Source organism: Mauremys mutica, chromosome 1 (assembly GCF_020497125.1).
Source record: "Mauremys mutica isolate MM-2020 ecotype Southern chromosome 1, ASM2049712v1, whole genome shotgun sequence".
Taxonomy (NCBI): Eukaryota; Metazoa; Chordata; order Testudines; family Geoemydidae; genus Mauremys; species Mauremys mutica.
The window spans coordinates 7,363,827-7,388,535 of NC_059072.1; the positions used below are offsets into that span (position 1 = coordinate 7,363,827).

The window sequence follows — 24,709 nt, forward strand, 5'->3', positions numbered from 1 at the left end:
GTAGATGATCCAGTATTGAGACAGCAAACTAGCTGATTTAATTTTACATTTTTTAAAGTTTCCGTTATAGACAAACTCCCCCGCAGCATTAAGTTGCTGACGTTAAAAAAAAATGCACCCAGTCAATCACCTACATAGAAAAGCATGAGTAAGCAGATGGGCTTTCCACCACGCCCTGGAAATCAGCCTGAGGTTCTGTCAGACTAAGGCCGTGTCTACTAGCGTTGGCCGGAAAACAGATATACCTTCCTGCGTAAAATGTTGCATGTTTGACATGTTTCTTTTGTCCCAGCGTGGGACAAAAGGCCAGAAATGCACCATTTTGAAGGGGAAGGGTTTTCAGGAAATATGCTCTTTCAGGAGCACTGAAACAGAATGTCTTGGCTTCCTGGCTACCCACTTGTAAGACACTTGTCAACTACACCTGTGAAATTCGCAAGAGCCTTCCAGGCTGCCTGGGGGAGAGGGAGAGAGTCTCAGAGTGACACAGTCTGGCAGCCCTCCAGGAAAGCCTTTGTCAGGTTCACGGGCAGAAAGTGCACTTGACCAAAGCCTTGCTGTCAGGCAGCCCGGGAGCCCTTCTTTTGATTCTCCTAATGGAAAAAAAGTCTCTTTTTTCCTCCTGAAAAACTGAAATTTTCTTGTGGAAAATTTTGGTTTTGTGAAAAAGCCCCCTTTTTTTTTTTTTGGCTCAGAAAAGGCACAACTGGGAGCACAGAGAAGGCGCTGGGACACACCGTTGTTTTTGCCACCTGTTTCTAGACCAGTTCAGAGCTGGTCTAGACAACGACAGTGGTAAAGATGCCAGTGACTGGCTACACTAGCTCTGCAACGTTGCTACTTCCAATGCAGCTGAAACGGAGAGATTTCCCCCCAAACACTAGTATAGATATAGTCTAATCGGGGAAACAAATTCTAGTGTCAAAGACCCCCCCACTGAAAACCACCTTACAGTAGCACACAGATGTTCAAAACACTCGGACTCGCGGCTAAACTCGGCTGTCACAATCAGGCACAGTGAGTGTACGGGGAGACTTTAGCAAACCAGTACAGTGCCTGAAACCACTAGGGCTTATTGTCAAAGGCGGTCTAGTCAGCAAGCTGTAAATTGGCCATTCAGCAATCGCAGCTTGACCAAGGCAGGAGGGGGGGCAGTTTTGGGGTGCCTCAGAAAAGGCAGCTTGACCCTGCATCCTTCCTGATAAGAATTGTGTTGAAGTTGCTGATACATGCATTTTAAAAGAGCAGGATGTACCCCAGGAATGTCTATTGGGGTCTCAAGGCTGCAAACTCTGGACAAACCCACACCTGGTTAATCAATAATCAGAAGGAACCGCTTGCTTGACCATTGAAACTGCTTCCTTAACAAGTTTTCTTTAAGGGACATGTCAGTCTAAATAAGGGGGAAAGGTTTGAGATAGTGGGACTCTTTTTGGACTCTCCCTCTGGATACATCTTGCGGTCCCCACTGGCAGATGGAAGATTTGGCCACCGGAAGCCTGCCGCTGTGTCACTCGAGAGCCACACTCAGCTTTGGTAATTATCAAGGGTTGGGGGTGTTTTACTAACTTGTTGCAGAAGTGTGTAAGTGCTTGACACTAAGCGAAGTTTAGCTTTAAGTGAAAGCACTCTTGTGTTGTCCTGTTTGTGCCAGCCATCTATCGGTCGGACGGCTGTGTCTCCCCTGATTTATTTCCTGACACTACCTCGCACAGAGTAAATGTTACCAAGAGCTTTGGGTTGAAAGAACCCCAGGTAACATGAGAGAGGCCGGTTTCTCAGGTTAAACAGGAATCAAACCATGTACTGTAAGGTTTTTTTTAAAAGCACCATCATAAATGTCTTGAACTGTGATCGAAAGCAAACAGTGCAGTCTATGGAACACTGGTGCAATGTGCTCTCTGTGGAAATAATTGGCCACCACGTCACCGGAGCAAGTACGCAAAACCTAAATCAGAAACAGTCCTAGTTGTGCCAAATGCAAACAAAAAAAGGCATTTCAAGCCAGAGAAGCCACTTGAGACTCCGGGACAATCAAGGAGCCAGGATTATTCCTAAACTGTGCAAAACCATGACAAAGGCAGAGCAAAGGCTGCCTCACATTCTTCCCAGTATAAACATTTTTAAAAAATTATGAAGCATACACAAACGACAGCCACGGTACAGCCTGGCAAACTCAAACCGTAGCCATCTGACACGTGGTTTGCCAATTTTCTTTACTATTATGAACAGAAAAAATCTGAGGAGCTGTATTAGCCTTAAATGCCTGAAGTCCACCTCTTTTCTTTGATCACAAGTGAAAATTAATAAGTGATCGCTGATCCTAGTTCCCTCTGTGCATGCATCACTAAACTACCACATACTTTGGCATGATTTGGTTTGAATTATGGCTCCAGAGAGCCAAGACCAAGTAGCAGAGGGTGTTACTGATCAGGACTGAAATCCCCTACGACTAACACAGCAGGAAGATACTGCAGGTCAGCATTACGAAGCATTGGCCAAACTGTGTGAGAAAGCTTGCACAGAGACCGCCTGTGTCATTCCTGGCTCAAGCCACTGGTACCAGTTCAACATTACAAGAAGCACCAAGATCATTCACAATTTTAAACGAACTAGGAAGATTTAGAAATTGCCACATTACCTTCGTTCTCACAAAGAAAGGATCATCTTCTGTTTCAACCAGGTAGAACATACAAGCATTTTTGCAAGCCTCTTTAACAACACTTTTCAGTCTGTAATGTAGAGTGTTGCATAAGTCACTAATCATGTTCTCATAGGAGGCTGTTCTTTTGGGAAAACTTGTGCTTTTTTTCCTTTTGCCTGCAGACTCTTCTGAGGTAGTGCTCTGACCTCTTCCTTTATTACCCGCATGTACATTGTTCAACATCACCCTATTGAACTCAGCATATTCATTTAAAATGACCGAAATATCCCCCCGGGATTCTTTTAGTTTATCATCATATTTTAACTTGCCGAGATGTAAAGGACTAGCATAGTCACGGCCCTGACTTTTGACTTTTGCAGCGTTTCTTTCATTGCTAAATGTATCCTGCCATGGCACAAAGAGAGGTGGTTCAGCAAAATCTGTGTATATATCGTTTCTCGGGTGCCAACTTGAACTACGCTGCCTTGTATCTGAACGCACAACTGTTACCAGAAGGGGGCTCCTACTCCTGGATGGTGCATTTAGACTAGGGGCTTCAGGAGCCTCTCTCAGGGGCAAAGTCTCAGCCATTCCCTGGGCAGAAAACTCTTTTCGAAAGATACTGTTGGAGGTAGAAAGTCGTGATTTCTGGCTCTTTATTACTTGTTTTAGCTTATAACTGAACCGCATATATTCCATATCTAAAGTGTTCTGGGTAAGATCATCAATAACCTTCCAGGTCCTAGTCAATGAGCTTATTAAGTCAGATCGGTCCACAGAATGGTCATGTCTCTTTGAAGATTGTAAAGGTCTAGTTTTGTCTTTGTGGTTTTTGGTAACAATAAAGTTTGTATAATCCCTCAGAGTGCCCTGATCATCTTTAATATTGACAAAAGGGGGCACATATCTATCATCTTCTCTAAACCCAGTGGGCCAGCCTGACTCAACAACTGAAAATCTTTTGTCTGCTTCCAAAGAGTCCCAGTCATCACGCTTCCAGTTTTCATTCTCTGAGCTTATACATGAATCATTGTAATTAGTCCTTGTAACTGCTGTTGCAGGGATCGCACCAATGGCTCTTGTACCACAAGAACCCCTAAATTTAGCTGTGGGAGGTACAGTACCTCCAAAGTACTCCTGGTCAGAGTCTCCAGAAAAAGACTCATACGATAAACTTTCAAAAGTCAAATGCACACCTCTATCTTTGTTAGGGAATTTTGTACCTTGCTTGGCCAAATGTTCCTCCAAAATATCCTCAGTATCACTAAGTTCTAGAATCTCTCTAGAGTCTGTGTGTGCACATGATGCTGTAGGCATTTGAACAGAGGAAACAGGAATTTCTTCCCTCATGACATCGGAGTCGGTTTGATGTAAATCAGCAAACATATTAGATTCTTCCATCATACAATCACTCTGCAGTTCTGTTATTTCACAAACAGAGCTCTGGTCACATGCTTCTGCAAACTGTTCCTCCTCCTCCTCTTCTAAGACAGATGCAGTGCTCGCAGCAGGGCTAGTGCTTCCGAGATCAAATTCCTCACATGATGTGGGTTCTTCTTTGTCATCATTCTCTACTAAGTCTGCTACTTTGCCGACAGGGATTTCATGTTCTAAAAACATGTCTTTTTTTGCCCATTCTGTGTAACAGGAACCTGAGAAGTCTTCCACAGCAGAAGAAGCTATCTCCATCACAGCTATTTGATCAGTGTGGTCAGAATCCATGCTTTTGGAAAATACTGTATTCTTCTCACTTTGCTTTAATAAACTAGTGTGCACATCTGTCTCTCTGCTGATGGGGATATTATGTGTCTGAAAAGTAACAGCAGTCAACAATTCTGGGTTAGTACAAGTGGGCTTGTCAGTTGGAGAAATCTCTTCCTTACTCCCCAGTAAGTCTGCTCTTTTACCTACAGGAGTTCCACGGTCTATCAATTTGTCTTTCTTTGGTCGTTCTGTACAACAAGAACTTGAGGAGTCGTCCCCAGCAGACAAGGGTGTTTGACTCTCAGAGATGGAGCACATTTCCGTAACATCTCTTTGATCGGTGTGGTCAGAAGTCATATTTTTGCAAAGCACCGGATCACGTTCACTTGGCTCTAATATACTTTTGGGCAGTTCAGTCTCTCTGCTAATAGGGCTGCCGGGCTGCTGAAAAGGAGAGCCGGTCATCAATTCTGGGTCAGTACGAGTGGGCTTGGCAGTTGGACTTGTCTCTTCCTCACGCAAAATAAGACTGGGCGTATACTGATGGTTTACCACATGAATTTGTTTCAAGTCCAAATGTTCTTTAGCAAAAGGTTTTTCATTATCCACTGATAAGATACAAGCTGATTCTACCAATTTGCAAAGAGAGGCCTCATGTTCTCCATGTGTAACAACCGTAGTTATCTGGTTTAATTCATCATTACATGGTGACTTTTTAGTAACAGAACAGACTCTGGTATTCTTAAATTTGTCACAGCTTTTCTCAGCTTCAGAGTCAGCTTCCAAGTGTGTATTTTCAAAGACTAGGCATGGACTTTCACTTGCTCCTGAAGATTTGTTCAGCAGCTCTTGTGTGTGAGTAGAAGAGTTCTTTTGCTCTCCTTGAGTTGCTGTATTGCTTTGTACTTGATCTGATTCTTTAATACTCAGAGAAGTGTAATTGGCAGAATCACTTCCTTTGTCTTCCTGAGAAATGCAGCTGTCCTCTGCTGAATCACTTTGTGCTGATGACTTAATTTCTTCAGCTGGTTGAACAGTGACTTCTTGGTTCTCTGGAAGTGCATCTGCAGATTGTGTTATTTCATCAGAAGGTACGTCCTGGACAGGACTTGCACCAGGTGATAATGTTAGAGTTAATACACTATCAAAGGGTTCTTCCAAGTCAACTGGACTGATTGCTTTGCTCTCATCAGGTATGCAAATTTCCTTAGGAAGTACTAAATTGATTGGATCCTGGTCCATATCTGCATCATTAATTTCTTCAGCTGGTTTGACAGTGACCTCCTGATTCTCTGGAAGTACATCTGCAAATTGTGTTATTTCATCAGAAGGTATATCCTGGACAGGACTTGCACCAGGTGATAATGTTAGAGTTAATACACTATCAAAGGGTTCTTCCAAGTCAACTGGACTGATCGCTTTGCTCTCGTCAGGTACGCAAGTTTCCTTAGGAAGTACTAAATTGATTGGATCCTGGTCCATATCTTCATGTTCCAGATCTGCATCATTAATTTCTTCAGCTGGTTTGATAGTGACCTCCTGGTTCTCTGGAAGTGCATCTGCAGATTGTGCTATTTCATCAGAAGATACGTCCTGGACAGGACTTGCACCAGGTGATAATGTTAGAGTTAATACACTATCAAAGGGTTCTTCCAAGTCAACTGGACTGATCGCTTTGCTCTCGTCAGGTATGCAAATTTCCTTAGGAAGTACTAAATTGATTGGATCCTGGTCCATATCTTCATGTTCCAGATCAGCATCATTACTTTCAGAAAGCGCTAAATCAATTGGTTCTACATTTATACTTTCATAGTCAAAATCTTCCTCCTCCTCTTCTCCCTGGTTTTCTAATGGATCATACGATTCTCTCCCTTTTCCACATGGGCTATCGTGTTCTGTGCTCTTCATATTCACTTCTAATTGAATTGCTTCACAGAGACATAGTGATTCATCACCACCAACCTGGCAATTGTCTTTATCCTCTGCAGAGAGAGTGATGCTGTCCAGTGTCTTTTTTTCCTCGGAAATGACGGTACCATCACTAATAATCGCTGGCTGTTCATTTTCCTGCTTCTCTGGAAATTCAGTCTGTGAAAACGCAGAGTCACTCTGTGAAACTTTACTTAAATCAAGGGCTTGATGTGCTTCATCGGAGTCATCAGTGGAAAATTCTTCAGGTCTTATCCTTGTATTGCTGGGTTTACCAGGAGGGCTGCAGGTAGAGCTACTGATGGAAATTACAGGGTCCAGCAATTCCTCTCTTTCATTCTTCTCTTCATCAACCTGAAATTACAAAATTTGAAATGTAACTACTGAGAAAGACAAATGTAGGAAGAGAAACATTCTCCAGTTGCAGAGAACTATCTTTTTAAATCCTCAAACTTTCATAAGCCAATCTTGTTTAAAAGCCCTGGAGAAATGATTTTAAATTCACATCCCAAACATTTTACTGCCAAATTCTGTCCTCAAAATAGACAAATGAGCCCATTCATGTCCCCTATCCTTCCAATTCCCCCTCAAGATCTGCTTCTTCTGTGATACTTATAAGATATTGGCAGCTAACAACAGCTAGGGAGATGGCAAGTAGGAATTTCTGATTTTCTATTTTGTTTATTTATATTTTAATATTTATTTGATAAAGAACTGCCTTGAAACCATCTCATGGTGCACATAGCTAATCTAACCTCACACTCTTATCTCTACCACCTTCGTCCTCTCTTTCCAACTTTACTCTTGCTTATTGTGTCGTCTTGAATTAGATTGTAAGTTCTTTGGAGCCTGGAACTGCCTCTTACATTTGTACAACACCTAGCATAATGGGTTCCTGATCCCAATTATGGCCTCTGGGTGCTATTCCAGTACAAGAGATAGTGAAATCAACAGACACTGTTCACATTAATCTGAGAGCTGAATTTGGCTGTAAAAGCTCTGATTTTTGTCCACGTGGGGCTTGTTTACCTGGGGGGGGGGGTAATGGGCTCTCCAGAGAAGTGATATCTAAAGCACACTAATGTGTTGTACATTAATTGGTCTGTGTAGCGCCTGCTGGTGCGCTTTAAGGAAGTACTGTTTCAAACAGCACTATGTTAAAGCACACCAGCAGGGTCTACATGGACCAGTAAATGTGCAACATGTTAGTGTGCTTTAGAAATCACTCCCCTGGAGAGCCCATTACCCTACCATGTAAACAAGCCCCAGTGGATAAAAGTAGTACGCTGTAGAGCCAGCAGGGTCTACACATTGTATGGACCAATTACCGTGCCCGGCCCCTGAGCTCCCGGCCGGGAAGCCTAGTCCCCAGCCCCTCCCCCGCAGCCATGCTGCCATGCTGGCCGCGCTCTGGCCCGTTGCTCCCGCTGGGCAGCGTGGGGAGCGCAGCTGGCTCTGGCCAGGTGTCACGTCTGTGAGCTCCTGCTGTTGGTAGGGGGCGCGGAGCAGGGGGTTGGGTAAGGGAGCAAGGGATCCTGGGGGGCAGTCAGGGAGGATGGGGTGGTTGGATGGGGCAGAGGTTCTAGGAGGGTGGTCAGGGGATGGTGAACAGGGAGGGTCGGGAGTGGGAGTCCCAGGGGGTCTGTCTGGGGCCGGGGGTGTGGACAGAGGTCAGGAGGGCAGTCAGGGGACTGGGAGCAGGGAGGTTGGATAAGGGGGCGGGGTCCTTGGGGGGGCAGTTAGGGGCAGGGGGTCCCAGGAAGGGGTGGTCAGGGGATGAGGAGCAGAGGGCGGTTGGATAGGGGGTGGGGTCCCAGGGGGCTGTCAGGGGGCAGGGGTGTGGATAGGGGTTGGGGCAGTCAGGGGACAGGGAGCAGGGAGGTTGGATAAGGGGGCGGGGTCCTTGGGGGGGCAGTTAGGGGCAGGGGGTCCCAGGAAGGGGTGGTCAGGGGATGAGGAGCAGAGGGCGGTTGGATAGGGGGTGGGAGTCCCAGGGGGCTGTCAGGGGGCGGGGGTGTGGATAGGGGTTGGGGCAGTCAGGGGACAGGGAGCAGGGGGGTTGGATAGGGGTCGGGGGGGTTGGATAGATTGGAGGTTCTGAGGGGGCCAGTCAGGGGGTGGGAAGTGGGAAGGGGTGGATGGGGGGTGAGGTCCCAGGGGGCGGTTAGGGGCAGGGGTCCCAGGAGGGGGTGTTCAGGGGACAAGGAGCAGGGGGGTTGGATGGGTTGGGAGTTCTGAGGGGGGCAGTCAGGGGGCAGGAAGTGGGAGGGGGCGGATAAGGGGCGGGGGGGGCCAGGCTGTTTGGGGAGGCACAGCCTTCCCTACCCAGCCCTCCATACAGTTGTGCAACCCGTATGAGGCCCTTGGGCCAAAAAGTTTGCCCACCCCTGCCCTAGGGAGAACCCCCCCCCCCAAACATAACAAGCTATCACAACCTCAACAGTTAAACGACCCTCCCCACCCCCACCCTCCAGCCCCAAACACCCCTGCAAACAGGCAGCCCTTGCAAGGGGACAACACAGTCCCGCTATTTTGGACCGAGGGTGAGTGAATTCCAAGCACAGAGGAATGGAGACTGCCTGGGCAGAGTGCCTGGGGACTCCACCGGCCGAGCACAACGCGGCCGTATCCCATGGGGAGATCGGGTGCCTCTCAAGTAAGCACGTCTCAAGCCACTCGCGGTTTTGTCTCAGCAACGAATGACTGAAAGGCCGGTCAGCTTGAAGAGGCACTGTAGAGCTTTTTATTTGTTTGTTTTAAGTATGGTTCATGATCCTGAAATCAGTATCTATAGACTTAAAAAGGTACCAAAACGTCACCCACGCGCCTTCTGCCAATCAGTTCCTTCCTCATTTGTCAGCCAGGTCATGCGTTCATCAGGGTCCACAGTGCTTCACATGCAACAGCGAACAGCTTAGTTAGGGTCTAAGCAATGAAAATAGGGGCGAACACGCTCCCGGCCTCTGCCGAGGGGTCTGTGATGTCAGGAGATGCTCTAGGAGAAACTGAAGCCTGAATGGGGGACTCAGCTGCCTGTCAGGTGTTCTCTAAGCCCAGCGGATTCCACTTAACAGAATCCTGGCATTAGCAACTTCTGCTTAATGGCAACGTATTGCTGGGAACCACCCCCAGGACCCCATCCCATGAACATCAGTGATAATGGAGTTCGGATATTGGCACCGGCATGCTGCTTATGAGCAGCATTTTTTTTTTTTTTAAGAATGCCCCCACTGCAGCCAGGCTTGTGCAGCTGCAGTCAGGGAAGGAAGTGCTGGGACATGCCTGATCGGGTTGCCCCCCGCCCCCGCAAACCTGCCTGCAGCTGGCGCTCAGCCTGTCACAGCACTTCCTTGTGGGCTGCGACCCGGCAAACCTGCTGGCACGCAGGGACCACACCGGAGGTAAGGGGCTGTGGGCAGGGCTGGGAGGGGAGGCAGTGGGCAGGGCAGTGGTAAGGGGAAGGGCGGAGGGTGCAGCCTGGATACCAGAGTACCTCTCCTTGCACTCTCCGGCTGCACCCTGAGCTGGGACGGGCTGGGCCCTGAATGGTGCAGGTAGGGTGCAGGCCCCCAGCACCCCTGCTCCCCATAGAAAGCCCCAGCATCTGGCCTCAGGGCCGGTGCAAGGATGTTTCGCGCCCTAGGCGAAACTTCCACCTTGCGCCCTCCCCTGTCCCCGAGCCCCCGCCCTGAGGTGCCCCCCCCCGCGGCAGTTCCCCCCCTCCGCCCTGAGGCACCCCCCCTGCAGCAACTCAACACCCCCCACCCTGAGGCACCCCCCCGCCCCAGCTCACCCCTGCCCCACCTCCTCCCCTGAGCACGCGGTGGCTGCTTCACTTCTCCCGCCTCCCAGGCTTGAGGCGCCAATCAGCTTAGGTGCCGCAAGCCTGGGAGGCGGGAGAAGTGAAGCAGCCACCGCGTGCTCAGGGGAGGAGGTGGGGCAGGGGTGAGCTGGGGCAGGGAGCGGTTCCCCTGCGTGCCGCCCCCCCCTTACTTGCTGCAGGTGGCCCTCCCCGCGCTCTCCTGCCCCAGCTCCCTCCGTCTAAATGCCAGCGGCGACCGGGGCGGCCGAAGATCCGGCCGCGGTGGTCACTGCCGAAGAAAATGGCGTCCCCCAAATCCTAGTGCCCTAGGCGACCGCCTAGGTCGCCTAAATGGTTGCACCGGTCCTGTCTGGCCTGCAGCTCCCTGCTGCTGCCCTGCCTGTAGGCAGGTTTGCAGGGCTACAGTCAGGGAAGGCTCATCCCTGTGTTTCCTTCCCTGATTGCTTCTGTACAAACCTGCCTGCCACTTATTAGCAACTGCTGGGTAATGGCAACTTTTTGCTGGCACCAGAGGGGTGGCTAATCAGTGGAATCTACCATCTGATTAGCTCCCACCTGCAGGGCATGCTCAGAGCCTTCAGGACTCCTCACATTCCTCCCCGCTCTGTTACCTTCCTCTCCATCAAAAGCTTCACTGTTGAGACAACATTCCCCTAACAGGGATGGATACAGCTACTTCCAGCTCCCGTGCACACTGGTAGCCTATGAACCCAGCAGAAGGAGCACGGGTCACTGGTGTGGCAAACAAGCCCTCTTGTGTCCCCTTTTTACATTACTTAGTATGGGCCTTAGAGGCAGGTGCTTGTTACAAACACTCCCTGTGTCTTCCCAGTGTTGTGTTTCTTGCATTACTGTACCAACTGAAATCCATGAACTTACCTTATTGCACGCGTGGATGATATCTACGCAGCCATCGATAATCACCTCTTGTGGTCCATCCTTCAAAGGCGGGCTGCTAGGATCACGGCAGTCGTCGTCTGAAAAGGTCTTTGCGCAACTTGTGGATGACGGTTCATCACAAGAAAGCAGTTGCTCAGAGGCATACGATACTGTGCTGTGGATACTGCTGGAAACCTGATTGACCTCAGACTGAGAATCTGCAGGACATTTTTCCAAGCCGAAAGCTCCTTCACAGTCATCACTTAATTCAGAAGGATCCAGAGTAGTGCTGGAAGCCTGATTGGCCTCAGACTGAGAGTCTGCCGGGCACTTTTCTAGATCAAAAGCTCCTTCCCAGTCATCACTTAATTCAAAAGCATCCAGACTACTGTTTATTGATACATATTTTTCAGGGTTACTGTGTTCTACCACCTTTCTTGTACTGCTTAGGAATTTGTTTGGTTTGCTATAAAACAGAGCTACCCACATGTGAAGTATGAGCTTCATTTCTTCCACATCATCGGGCATATCAGGGTCCCAGGGCCTGGAGGGGAAAACAAATAAACTTAATTTCTCTAGCTGGTTGTGCAAAACGAATCCACAGCCGCTCAATGGAGTCAGAAGCCTCAACTGCAGGGAGTTCTTAGCAGAGGTCTAAATTATAAACGAGGAGGTTGTTTGTTTTTGTTTTTCCTTGTCTGGAAAAGGATGGAATTTGTAGCCACAAATCAGTGGCTATAGTGTCAGATTTTCAAATCATTGGATGTGGACACCAGCCGGGAGGAATCTGACCAGAGTCTGGTCAGCTGCCGTGCTCCCCGTGGGGAGCCCGGGCGGCAGCCCAAGCCAGGAGCCTGGGTAGCAGCCTGGCTTGGAGCTGAGACCTCCCCAGGGGGAGCTGGTTTTCTTGTCCATTTCACAGCCCCCAGCAGAGCCATGAAATTTACAAGCTAGCCAGCAGGCAATTTAAGGTCGTGTCTACACCAGGGGTAGGCAAACCATGGCACATGTGCCGAAGGCGACCCGTGAGCTGATTTTCAGTGGCACGCACACTGCCCTGGTCCTGGCCACCAGTCCGGGGGGCTCTGCATTTTAATTTAATTTTAAATGAAGCTTTTTAAACATTTTAAAAACCTTATTTACTTTACATACAACTATAGTTTAATTATATATTATGGACTTATAGAAAGAGACCTTCTAAAAATGTTCAAATGTATGACTGAGACACGAAACCTTAAATCAGAGTGAATAAATGAAGACTCGGCACACCACTTCTGAAAGGTTGCTGACCCCTGGTCTACACAGATGCTGCCTCACCCTAACTACACCGACACAAGCCCTACACCTCTTGTAGAGGTAGAGTTATTATTAGGGCTGTCAAGCGATTAAAAAAATTAATTCTGATTAATTGCGCTGTTAAACAATAATAGAATACCATTTATTTAAATATTTTGGATGTTTTCTACATTTTCAAATATATTGATTTCAATTATAACACAGAATACAAAGTGAACAGTGCTCACTTTATTTTTATTACAAATATTTGTGCTGTAAAAAAACAAAAGAAATAGTATTTTTCAATTCACCTCACACAAGTACTTTAGTGCAGTCTCTTTATCATGAAAGTTGAACTTACAAATGTAGAATTATGTAAAAAAACCCTGCATTCAAAAATAAAACAATGTAAAACTTTAGAGCTTACAAGTCCACTCAGTCCTACTTCTTGTTCAGCCAGTCACTTAGACAAACAAGTTTGTTTACGTTTGCAGGAGATAATACTGCCCCCTCTTGTTTACAATGTCACCTGAAAGTGAGAACAGGCATTCTCCCGGCACTGTTGTAGCCGGCGTTGCAAGATATTTATGTGCCAGAGGCGCTAAAGATTCATATGTCCCTGCACCTTCAACCACCTTTCCAGAGGACGCGTCCATGCTGATGACGGGTTCTGCTCAATAACGATCCAAAGCAGTGCAGACCGATGCATGTTCACTTTCATAATCTGAGTCAGACGCCACCAGCAGAAGGTTGATTTTCTTTTTTGATGGTTCGGGTTCTGTAGTTTTCGCATTGGAGTGTTGCTCTTTTAAGACTTCTGAAAGCATATTCGACACCTCGTTCCTCTCAGATTTTGGAAGGCACTTTAGATTCTTAAACCTTGGGTTGAGTGCTGTAGCTCTCTTTAGAAATCTCACATTGGAACCTTCTTTGCATTTTGTGAAATCTGCAGTGAAAGTGTTCTTAAAATGAACAACATGTGCTGGGTCATCATCCGAGACTGAAATACATGGCAGAAAGTGGGTAAAACAGAGCAGGAAGCATAGTATTCTCCCCCATGGAGTTCTGTCAAAATTTAATTAACACTTTTTTTTTTAACGAGCATCATCAACATGGAAGCATGTCCCCTGGAATGGTGGCCGAAGTATGAAGGGGCATACGAATGTTTAGCATATCTGGCACCTAAATACCTTGCAATGCTGGCTAAAAAAGTGCCATGTGAACACCAAAGAATCCTGTGGCACCTTATAGACTAACAGACGTTTTGTTGTTCGGACTTGCATCCGAAGAAGTGGGTATTCACCCACGAAAGCTCATGCTGCAAAACGTCTGTTAGTCTATAAGGTGCCACAGGATTCTTTGCTGCTTCTACAGAACCAGACTAACACGGCTACCCCTCTGATACTTGACACCATGTGAACACCTGTTCTCACTTTCAGGTAACATTGTAAATAAGAAGCAGGCAGCATTATATCCCGTAAATGTAAACAAACTTGTTTGTTTTAGCAATTGGCTGAACAAGAAGTAGGACTGAGTGGACTTGTAGGCTCTAAAATTTTATATTGTTTTGAGTGCAGTTATGTAGCAAAAAAAATCTACATTTGTAAATTGCACTTTCACGATAAAGAGATTGCCTTATGGTACCTGTATGAGGTGAATTGAAAAATACTATTTCTTTTGTTTATTATTTTTACAGTGCAAATATTTGTAATACAAATAATAATATAAAGTGAGCACTGTACACTTTGTATTCTGTGTTCTAGTTTAAATCAATATATTTGGAATGTAGAAAAACATCCAAAATAGGTAATAAATTTCAATTGGTATTTTATTGTTTAACAGTGCGATTAAAACTGCAATTAATTTTTTAAATCACAATTAATTTTTTTGACAAAGAGTCCTATGGCACCTTATAGACTAACAGACATATTGGAGCATGAGCTTTCGAGGGTGAATACGAAGTGGGTATACATCTGTTAGTCTATAAGGTGCCACAGGACTCTTTTCAGAGTAGCAGCCGTGTTAGTCTGTATCCGCAAAAAGAACAGGAGTACTTGTGGCACCTTAGAAACTAACAAATTTATTTCAGCATGAGCTTTCGTGTGTTAGTCTCTAAGGTGCCACAAGTACTCCTGTTCTTTTTACGGGACTCTCTGTCACTTTTTACAGATCCAAACTAACACGGCTACCCCTCTGATACTTAATTTTTTTGAGTTAATTGTGTGAGTTAACTGCAATTAATTGACTGCCTAGTTATTATGTTGGTGCAGTGGGGCCCTTACATTGTCAGGAGCCAGGCTGTAGCGTAGACACTGACAAAGTTAGGTCAACATAAGCTGCCTTTTGTCAACCTACCTCTGTAGTGCAGAGCAGGCCAAAGAAACCTCTTTTCAACAGTGCTCCAGAAGTACTGTAGAGAAGTTAGGGCAAGAAATTTACCCACCACTGAGCCACTTACCCATGCAGAGCACGAATCACAGTTTTCTCTAAAGAATTGTTGGTGTATTTGCTATCTAAATTGAAGAGGTATTCAGCTTCCCATTGACAGGTCACCGTAACAGATCCATCACAGCTCTTCACTGTGTGAGACTTGGAGAAGTCTTCCTTCAACCTGGAAGAAAGGACACTTCTTCTGCGTTTTACTACCAAGTCGTCAAAGGCCTTCTGCGTATGAGTATTGTTCTGCTGATGCCGGAAAGGCAGAACTTTCCCAACTAGAGGACTTGAGTTAGCACTTTTAGCTCCATTTCTGAAGGCAGCAGGGCTCTGTCCTCCTTTTGGGAGGGTGTGTTTTTTAGAATGTTCTGACACCTGTGAGGCGTAAGAGTGCTCAGAGGCAATAGAAGAATGCTTGCTCACATCTGAAGTATCTAGCACCTCCTTGGAAAGCAATGGCCGGGCTTTTGCAGAGTTAGGGCTTGTGCAGTTCTTCTTGCTGGAAATTACAGGGCTTTTATCTCTTGGGATAGCAGCTAAGTCTTTTCTTAAATCAGATTTTGCAGGAGAAGGAAGTTTCTGATTCTCTGTTTTGCTAGAAGAGGATCCTCCCTTTAGATGTTTATCCACCCTGTGGTATTCATGATCTGAAGCAATTCGCGAAGGCTTCCTTTTCCGAAGAGAGCGTCGCTCTTTTGAGAGGTCATCAGGAGAGGCAACTCTACTATCTTTATGATCAAGTGGAGGAATGCAAGAGCTCAGAGCTAGATCAGCCAACAAATTCAACCCATGTGATTCACAGTTACTTCCTTTCAGAGTCAGGTTGACATCTGGAGCAGTAACACTTTGTGTGTAAGTCTCATTTGCACCACTGACTATCCCTTGACTTTCTGATGGAATTTCATTTGATGACAGTGACAAAGTCTCTTTCCTTACTGCATAAGAAAAATAAAATCAGATAATAAATACTGAACCACAGATTTCTATCATGAGAAATACTTAGAGTTCTGCTCTTAAAAGTGACTGTCCAAATGGCATCATGGGATTTATTACTTCTCAATTATTTCCACATAAAATATACCCAGTTTGCAAGTAAAAAGATATTTACTGAATGGTAAGTTTGCAAATTTAAAATAAAGTTCAAGAAATACAAAAGTTAATTTTGCTATTATTATTGTTACAGTAGCATTTTAGGATGGGGCTCTGTTGTGCAAGGAGCTGTACATACAGAGAGAGGCTGAGAGTTTACAATGTAACAACCTTAACTTGAGCACATGCACACACTGTATATATTCAAGTATACATTTAAACAATCCAGCCAGAAAGGAAAAATACGACATCTATACAATGTAACGGCTCTGGGAACATTACTTTTACACTTCCTCTCTTTTTTTCATTTTAATTTGCAATCTTCATGTTGCATTAACAAACTGATGCACGCTTCCAAGTAGTGCATAATCAGTGCTTCCAAGTGCATAATACAGACACATGCATCTCAAAGACTGTGCATTTTATACAGACCCAGGCACAATTATGGTGCCCCCTGCAAGTCAGCCAGTGACACAAACCTCCAGAGCGTCAGGAATATTTATTTATTTATTTTTCCAATGTTTAAAATGCACCCACCACCAGGTCTCTGGGCATGTGCATGTAAAAACAATACAAAATGTATATAACATTCCATAAAGTAGACTCATCATAAAAAATATACCAAAAGTACCAAAAAATATCCCTTCCCACTCTTCATGCAAAGCCATGGAAAGATAAGCTTTGTATAGTGTCCTGAGGGCTAAGCTCTGGGTCTGTAGCAAGGCATTTAAGTTGTGTTTTTCTTCTTTCTAAAAATTTTCCCTTTTTTTTTTTTTTGTTGGCACATGCTGGGACTCTGCTCCCAGCTTCTTTCACTAAAATATTACATACCTACGTATTTGTGTAACCAAACCAAACCAACAGGATGTCCCCTCTGAGGGCATAACCAAGACACTGGAGGGGCGTGGTGCTCAGCCTTGAGACTCCACCTCCCCTCCGCCACAGCCAGTCCACAGGTAGGAGAAGAATGCTAATCTAACAAACACTGAATGAAGTATATTGCTTACACCACAGACAGCACTGCTTATTTTTTATGATCTGTAGTAAAATAACGATTCACAATTTGAGTCCAGGGAGTGAGATTACTCTCCAAAACCTCCTCTCCACTTGGCAAAGAGGCCAGAGAGAAAGAAAGACTGGAGACAGAGAGATCCAGTTGTAAAACATGCTGAGTTTAAAAAATGTAAGGGCTTTCCTGTTCCATCATTTATTCTGGCACTTTAATACTAGTTCTCAGTTGTAGCCAGAGAGTCTTGCAAGCCAACATTTGCACATGCTGTATCAACAGGCTTTCCAGGCTGCTTTGTAAACTCTCTCTAGTTTATTCTTTTGGGTTGTGGCAATTTCACTATTTTTAAAACCACTGGATTTATAGTGTAATAAGCTAAACATCTGGTCAGATGCCAAATATTTATTGGGCTTAAAAGACATATTACACAATTTGCCTTAAAGCAGTTTAAAAGCATGAACCATTCTGAGATGTGGAAAGGGCAGTTTGAATGATCAGAGAACTGCACGTTTTCAAAGCTTACTATTTGAGTGATTACGAAGTATCTCAAAGAGGCCGGAACTATTTACAAATCAAATCAGATAGTTATGATATCCCCAATATTTTAGATGAAAAGCTACACAAAGAACAACATTCTTACCAGGTTCCAATTGCTTTATGGCTTTAGGGTTACAGCTCTCTTTAGGAATGTTTATTATTGTCTTACTTTTTGCTTGCTTTGCGACTTTGTCAGAAGTCTGAACATTTTTTTCATCTGGTTGCTTCAGTTTCCTTGGTTTCTTGGTATCCAAACTAATATCTTCAGGCAAAGAAGTTCCTTTAGTTGTAGGCTCAGATTGTGTTCTGTGTACAAATTCTGCAGACAGTACCTCAGCACCTTGGATAAAGAAAGGTCTTTTTAAAGGGGGTTAGTTAAAAACTTTTTTTTTTTTTAAAGAAACACTGGTTTCACTAGACATAGGACTGTAAAAGTTACTGCTGACAAGTAAGCACTGGTGACAACACAATCCCAATGACAATCGGTTTAAAAAATTGGATTTTATAAAGAGGAGTACACTGGACCCTCGCTAGAATGCGGGATTTGGGATCCAAGTGCGGTACTGCGTTTAACACAGGGACTGCGCTAAAATGAATTGCAATTAAAGTAATTACATTTGGGATCCATGGCCATGACCACGTTATTTGTGAATTCGCGCTATATTGACGCGCTTTCTAGCAAGGGTCCGTTGTATATAATTGAAAGTAACTAGCAAGTTGTTCTTAAAATTTAAGCTTCAACTCACAAGCTTATTAGTACACTATTTTTCAACACTTTCACTGTCCAAGAATCAACACCTGATCAGGTCCTGCAGACAAGTGACTGTACTCTTCCTGCTTGGCACACCTAGATGTAAAGCCTAGATGTATTTGTTTAGCATCCCAAGTGGATTCTGAGCACTTGTCTCATATTGCTCAGAATGGTTGCCAGAAACAGAAGCTTTGGGGTAATTTCCAAATAGAAGGCAGCGTAGTGCAGGAAGGAGTCTGGCATGTCAGCTGAACAGGTGCAGCCATACTCATTGTTTCCAATCCACATGGGGGAGAAACCATTGTAGACTGCACAAATTCAGCCCAACCCGAACTAAAGACCAGCTCCAGATGTTGCAGCTACTGAGACAAACAACACTTGTAAAATGTCTGGAATGACTGTTGTGTGTGGACATATATGACAATAGCGTTGCATGCCCAAGGCATTTTGGCTGCAAATTTATCACCATGTGTTTTCACCTAGTGTCATCAGGGTCATAGTGAGAATGAGAGTCCCCTGTAAGGAAGCCAGAAAGAAAACCATGAAGGGAAGTTTTTCAATCAACTAGCAACAAGTGATGACTCAGCAACTGATCTACCTGCTTGAGATATTGAAACCTGTTTATTGTTAACATTCTCACCCAAGGCAGGAATCGAGTGGTGTTCCTGAAGTATATCAGCACACAAACAAGGTAAGACAATTGTGATAGAGTTTTAAACTTCAGACATGGATTATATAGGATACATTTTTTGAGCTAGTTGGTTTATATGGTCCTTACCTCTTTTCCTTTTATGTGGAAACTGCAAATTTGCTAATTTAAGTGTGGGTTCATTAGAATTTGTTGTGAGTCCTTGTTTTTTGGGGAAAGGAAAAGAAACATTCATCTTTTTCTTTTTGGTCCCTTTTCTGTTGCTGTCCACCACAGAAAGAATTTTCAAAGGGGCCCATTTCTTCTTTGTGCTAGTCACAATGGCTCTGCTGGATTTCCTCTTATTCTGCTGCATCTTCAGATTACCTGCTGCGTTCATTTCTATCTTGGTATCTTCCTGGCACTGGTTCAATTCTGGAGTATTCTTAGATTTTTCAGTTTCAAGTCTTATCTCTGCTGCTATGTCAGGAAGCACAGAGTCCGGTGGCAAAATGGAAGAAAAGTCAGCATCACAGGTTCTGTCAGAAACGCCGCACAGGGACTGAGGATTGCCCGCCAAACAGTCTAAGGCCATGGACACTTCCAAAGAATAGCTGCTGGGGTCAGAAATGTAGGACTGCAGTTGGGAAAATGACTCTTTTTGGCATTTTTCAGAAGGAGAAACACTTTCAGACTTATTTAGTGATAGAGCACAAGAAAAGGGCAAATTGTCATTTCTGCCAGAAGCTGCAAGTGAATTTTTATCAAGTTTTGCAAATTTCTGGAAGTAGCGCTTAACCAAAATGCTGGAATGGACTCCTGCCTCAGGTGGACATGTTGTAGCTTCCTGTATGGCATAGCGAAGGCCAGGCAAAATAGAGGTTACTTTTAAAGAGATCTCGTTAAGTTCGTTTTCACAGTTCAATTCTTGTTTTTTTACTGAAAAGAAAAAAAAGTACTTCAATAATATAACAATATAATCACGCAGACACACAAACATATCAATGCTAAAGTAACGTTAAAGGTCTGAAAAACCCACAAAAAGTTATCCCCAAAACATTGTCCTCACTTTGATGGATGCTTTCAACTCCTGCTAAAGATAAGGGGAGTTCCACGTGGATAACAAACATAGACTAGACCCCTCAGAATCAAGAAAGAAATTCGAAGCTAATACTCTTTCATGAGCTTGCCTTGTTGTGCAAGTTATTCCAGAGGCTTTAGAGAAAAGAGTGTAACATTACATATCGTACACAGATCAAATTCAGTTATCTGAATGTTTCCAAGGAAATCTGAAATGTTGGGATAAACAGAGTTGTGAATAAATGAATTTCTGGTTCCAGACCAATTTAAAATTTGAGTTATCTCAACATTCAGTTAACGGGGGTTGGCCTGTGCTGTTTATCTCCCTGTTTAGATGCTGCCTTCAAGAGTATTTGCATCTTTACTATGCAGACCACTGGAGAAAGTAATTGGCTTAGAAACTACAGTTCTACTAAACAAAAGCCATATAGTATGTTGTGCAGACTAGGGACAAGAGGCTATAAACAGGACGTGCTATGGTAATACAAATAAATAATAATAATAATGCCAGAACGCTACTCTCAGCTGGACACATTGGGTGAAATCCCGGCCCCATTAAAGACAATGGGAGTTTTACCATTGACTTCAATGGGGCCAGAATTTTACCACCCATTGTCTTCAACGTTAGGGAAACAGATGCAGGGCCAGCGCTTCCACTAGGTGACCCTAGGCAGTTGCCTAGGGTGGCAGGATTTGCGGGGTGGCATTTTGCCGCCCTCAGCGGAAATTCGGCGGTGAGGGGGTCCTTCCACTCCAGATCTTTGGTGGAAATTCGGCGGCGGGTCCTTCACTTGCTCCAGAAGACACGGAGCAGAAGGACCCCCCGCCGTTGAATGCTCAGAGGAGGAGCGCTGCCGTCTAGGGCGGCAAAAACCCTGGCGCCGCTTCTGAACAGCTGTCTTGCTGAAGGTACGTATCTCCATTTGTTAAATGTCCCTGCTGTTCGAGGGACTTAATTTGAGCATAGAGTCAGATGTTTTTCAACCACACCCTTTCCATGAATAACCAATGTCAGACATGGCTTGCCAGGTTTTTCCAGATGCACAATCTGTGCAACCTGCTTCATTATTTAGCCTGCTGCAATCTCACAACTGCAACACAAGCCCTTGTGAGCACAAGTCTTGATTGACATATGTCACTCTTAGCAAGGCTCCCAGCAGTGCCTGTTGCTTGTTCAAGAATGCAGCAGCACATTGGCTGGGTTGAGCCATCCCCATCATATTACACTTAGGGTGGGCTTCAGAGCCCGAGCTCCAACTTGAGCCGAAACTTCAAAGTGCTCTTTACTCAGCTGTTTTTAGAGCATTAGCACCAGCCCTGCAAGCCCAAGTCTGTTGCCCAGGGATGGGAGGCTTGCTGCCAAATGCTGTGTAGACAAACCCTTAAGTAAGCTCACAATAGACACTGTTAATTTTCAAAGCCTTTAACCCTCAGATCTTCAAGGGTATAAGAATGGCCGTACTGGGTCAGACCAAAGATCCATCTAGCCCAGTATCCTGTCTTCTGACAGTGGCCAGTGCCAGGTGCCCCAGAGGGAATGAACAGAACAGGTAATCATCAAGTGATCCATCCCCTGTCGCCCATTCCCAGCTTCTAGCAAACAGAGGCTAGGGACACCATTCCTTCCCATCCTGGCTAATAGCCATTGATGGACTTATCCTCCATGAACTTATCTAGTTCTTTTTTTAACCCTGTTGTAGTCTTGGTCTTCATAACATCCTCTGGCAAGGAGTTCCACAGGTTGACTGTGCCTTGTGTGAAGAAATAAACCCTGTTGTTTGTTTTAAACCTGCTGCCTATTAATTTCATTGGGTGATTTCTAGTTCTTGCGTTATGAGAAGGAGTAAATAACACTTCCTTATTTACTTTCTCCACGCCAGTCATGATTTTGTGGACCTCAGTCATATCCCCCCCTCTTAGTCATCTCTTTTCCAAGCTGAAAAGTCCCAGTCTTATTAATCTCGCCTCATACGGAAACCATTTCTTACCCCTAATCATTTTTGTTGCCCTTCTCTGCACCTTTTCCAATTCCAATATATCTTTTTTGTGAAGGGGTGATCATATCTGCAGGCAGTATTCAAGATGTGGGCGTACCATGGGTTTATATAGAGGCAATATGATATTTTCTGTCTTATTATATACCCCTTTCTTAATGATTCCCAATATTCTGTTTGCTGTTTTGATATCCGCTGCACATGGAGTGGATGTTTTCAGAGAAATATCCAAGATCTCTTTCTTGAGTGGTAATAACCAATTTATCCCCCATCATTGTATGTGTATAGTTCTCATGACTATTAATTCTTAGAATTCTAAAGTGAGAAACAGCAACTGAGTAAATTCAGTGCCCACCTCTCTCCTCCTCTCCCTCTGCCTTCCCTGTTCTTCCCCTTTGCCATCTTACTATCTTTATAGCCTCACAAAACCTCAGTGCACAGCCAACCAAAAGGCTCTCCACGCCTTCCCTCAGAGCTAGGAGAGAGTCTGTAACAACATTATTTTTAACACTGGGAAGCAGAAAGTCCAGTTCTGGCAGGAAAGCAAGATTTGAACTGGGTTAACACAGGTCTACAATAGCTCATTCAGATAAACTGAAATTAAACAGCAACCTAATAAGGACTCCTGTTGAAACCAACAACCGGAAGCTACTAAATGTTAAAATCCTACCGTGCAATCTAATTGAAAATACACTATCAAAATAATTTAAGAACTGTAATATAATTAATACTCTAATTCAGAGGTTGGCAACCTTTCAGAAGTGGTGCGCCGAGTCTTCATTTATTCACTCTAATTTAAGGTTTCACGTGCCAGTAATACATTTAATCGTTTTTAGGTCTCTTTCTAGAAGTCTATAATATATAACTAAACTATTGTTGTATGTAAAGTAAATAAGGTTTTTAAAATGTTTAAGAAGCTTCATTTAAAATTAAATTAAAATGCAGAGCCCCCCGGACCAGTGGCCAGGACCCGGGCAGTGTGAGTGCCACTGACAATCAGCTTGCGGGGCTGCCTTCGGCACGTGTGCCATAGGTTGCCTACCCCTGCTCTAATTACTATACATTATCCTCTCCTCTTCCCTCTTTTCCTGGCTTGGAACCAGGAAGTAATGGCAAACTCCTTCCCACATCCACACTGTGCTCAAACCCTGCCACTTCATTCTCTACCACACATCAAAGCTCTGTCCTTTCTGCCCCATTCATCTGGACAGCGCTGGGCTTCAATCATTTCCAGCCTTGACTACAGCAAAATCCTCCTCTCTGGCCTCAGTGACACCCACATCATCCCCATTCTCGTCTCTCCAAAATATGGCCATCAAAATTATCTTCCTTGACAGACTGACCATCTCACTCCCCATTCTGAATCCCTCCAGGAGCTTCCCTTTGGAGACACATCAAGTTTAAAATTCTCACATTTATCTTCAAAGCTATCCATAATTCTGCCCCAGCCTTCATCTTGGATCTTGTCTGCTATCACATTTTCCCCTTGTTGTTCTGCCATTTTCTGTGATTTCCTTCTCTCACATCCGTCTCCGTATGTCTCCTCCCCCCCCATGCATGGAATGCCATTCCCAAAGCAGTGTGCCAAGCTACAATCGTCTTTTCATCCAAATTACTTTTAAACCCCTATTTCTGCCATAGTTGCCCGAAGGAAGAGAGTTTATAGCTTAGTTCAAATTATAAATACAAGCTAAACTCTCCCCACCTCTGGATTTCCTGTCTACTTTCTAAATTATGAGCTCTTTAAGGCCTGGTTTGTTTTTATTTGTGTGCTATATGGCACTGGAGCACATTGTCAGCACCATACAAATAATCACTAAAACACGAACAGAATGAAATACATGATAGTGTCTGTGGATCTAATGTTTTGCTGGCTTGAGTTTAGGATGAATCTCCAAAAACAAAGCCAAAAGTTATACAGAAGCAGCAAAGAATCCTGTGGCACCTTATAGAAAAGTTATACAGGTCATTTAAAGGGAGAAGCAAATACAACTTTTCTACCAGCACCACCTATTACATTCCATATGTTTAAAATAAAAAGTTGTTTCAGAAACTATTTTAGAATTGCAACATTTTTAGTGCTACAATTTTTTGTATCCTTCCACCTGTACAGTCCAGTTAGCTGCGTTACGGTACATCGTCACAGCAAGAAAAAAGCCTCTGGCAGCGAGTCTGAGAGCCTGGGTCACCTGACTTGGGGTCGTGCTGCAACACTAAAAATAGCAGCTTATACGTTTGGCCCTGGGCTGGAGGCCGGGCTCTGAAACCCGGTGACAGGGGAGGGTGTTTCAGCCTGGCATCTAGCCCAAGCATCTACCCGGCTATTTTTAACCCCGCAGGATGAGTCCTGAGAGCCAGAGTCTTTTTTTGCTGTGTAGACGTACCATTCGTTACTATGCGATGAACTCTACCGGTCTCAGAGGAAGAGAAAAGTTATAATACATTTTTAAACACATGACTTTAAATTGCTTTACTGTTCATTGGGATTACACAGATCCGACTATAGTCCAGTATCTTATGAGCCACCAGAGAGGATACGTGTGTGTGTGTGTGTGTGTGTGTGTGTGTGTGTGTGTGTGTGTGTGTGTGTGTGTGTGTGTGTGTGTGTGTGTGTGTGTGAGAGATGTGGGGTCATGTGCCCCCCATTTGCTGCTTGCTTTGTACTGTTCAGAGGTTTGCAATATTAGAAGTATTCCCTAATGAAGTGAATTAGCGAAAAGAATGCAGGTGGGGCAGTAAAAAGCGAATAACCATTTTTTCACATGATTAAATAAATAAACTTTACACATTAACACCATCACCTTCTAAAAGGCCTGGTATAAAATTAATACCCAGATATAAAATGTTATGTGAATATAACATCGACGAAGTTGAAATTGTATTATATTTCAAGATTTGTGTGTGTTTAAATTTGCAATCTTCATTTTCCAT

The 24,709-nt window shown here is 44.5% G+C and overlaps 1 protein-coding gene across 2 annotated transcripts in view; it reads right to left on the reverse strand.

Annotated features, from left to right (window-relative positions):
• Positions 1 to 24,709, reverse strand: part of TASOR2 (transcription activation suppressor family member 2) — a 63,438-nt gene that overhangs the window by 15,505 nt on the left and 23,224 nt on the right. Inside the window, exons 14-18 of one of the 2 annotated variants that reach the window (XM_045031715.1) lie at positions 18,855 to 19,643; positions 17,495 to 17,665; positions 14,713 to 15,625; positions 10,980 to 11,523; positions 2,642 to 6,631 (exon numbers count right to left, since the gene is read on the reverse strand). In XM_045031715.1, coding sequence (XP_044887650.1) covers positions 2,642 to 6,631; positions 10,980 to 11,523; positions 14,713 to 15,625; positions 17,495 to 17,665; positions 18,855 to 19,643 — 6,407 coding nt within the window. Of the gene's footprint in view, positions 1 to 2,641; positions 6,632 to 10,979; positions 11,524 to 14,712; positions 15,626 to 17,428; positions 17,666 to 18,854; positions 19,644 to 24,709 lie in introns of both variants that reach the window. The other variant, XM_045031706.1, reaches the window with a different exon arrangement.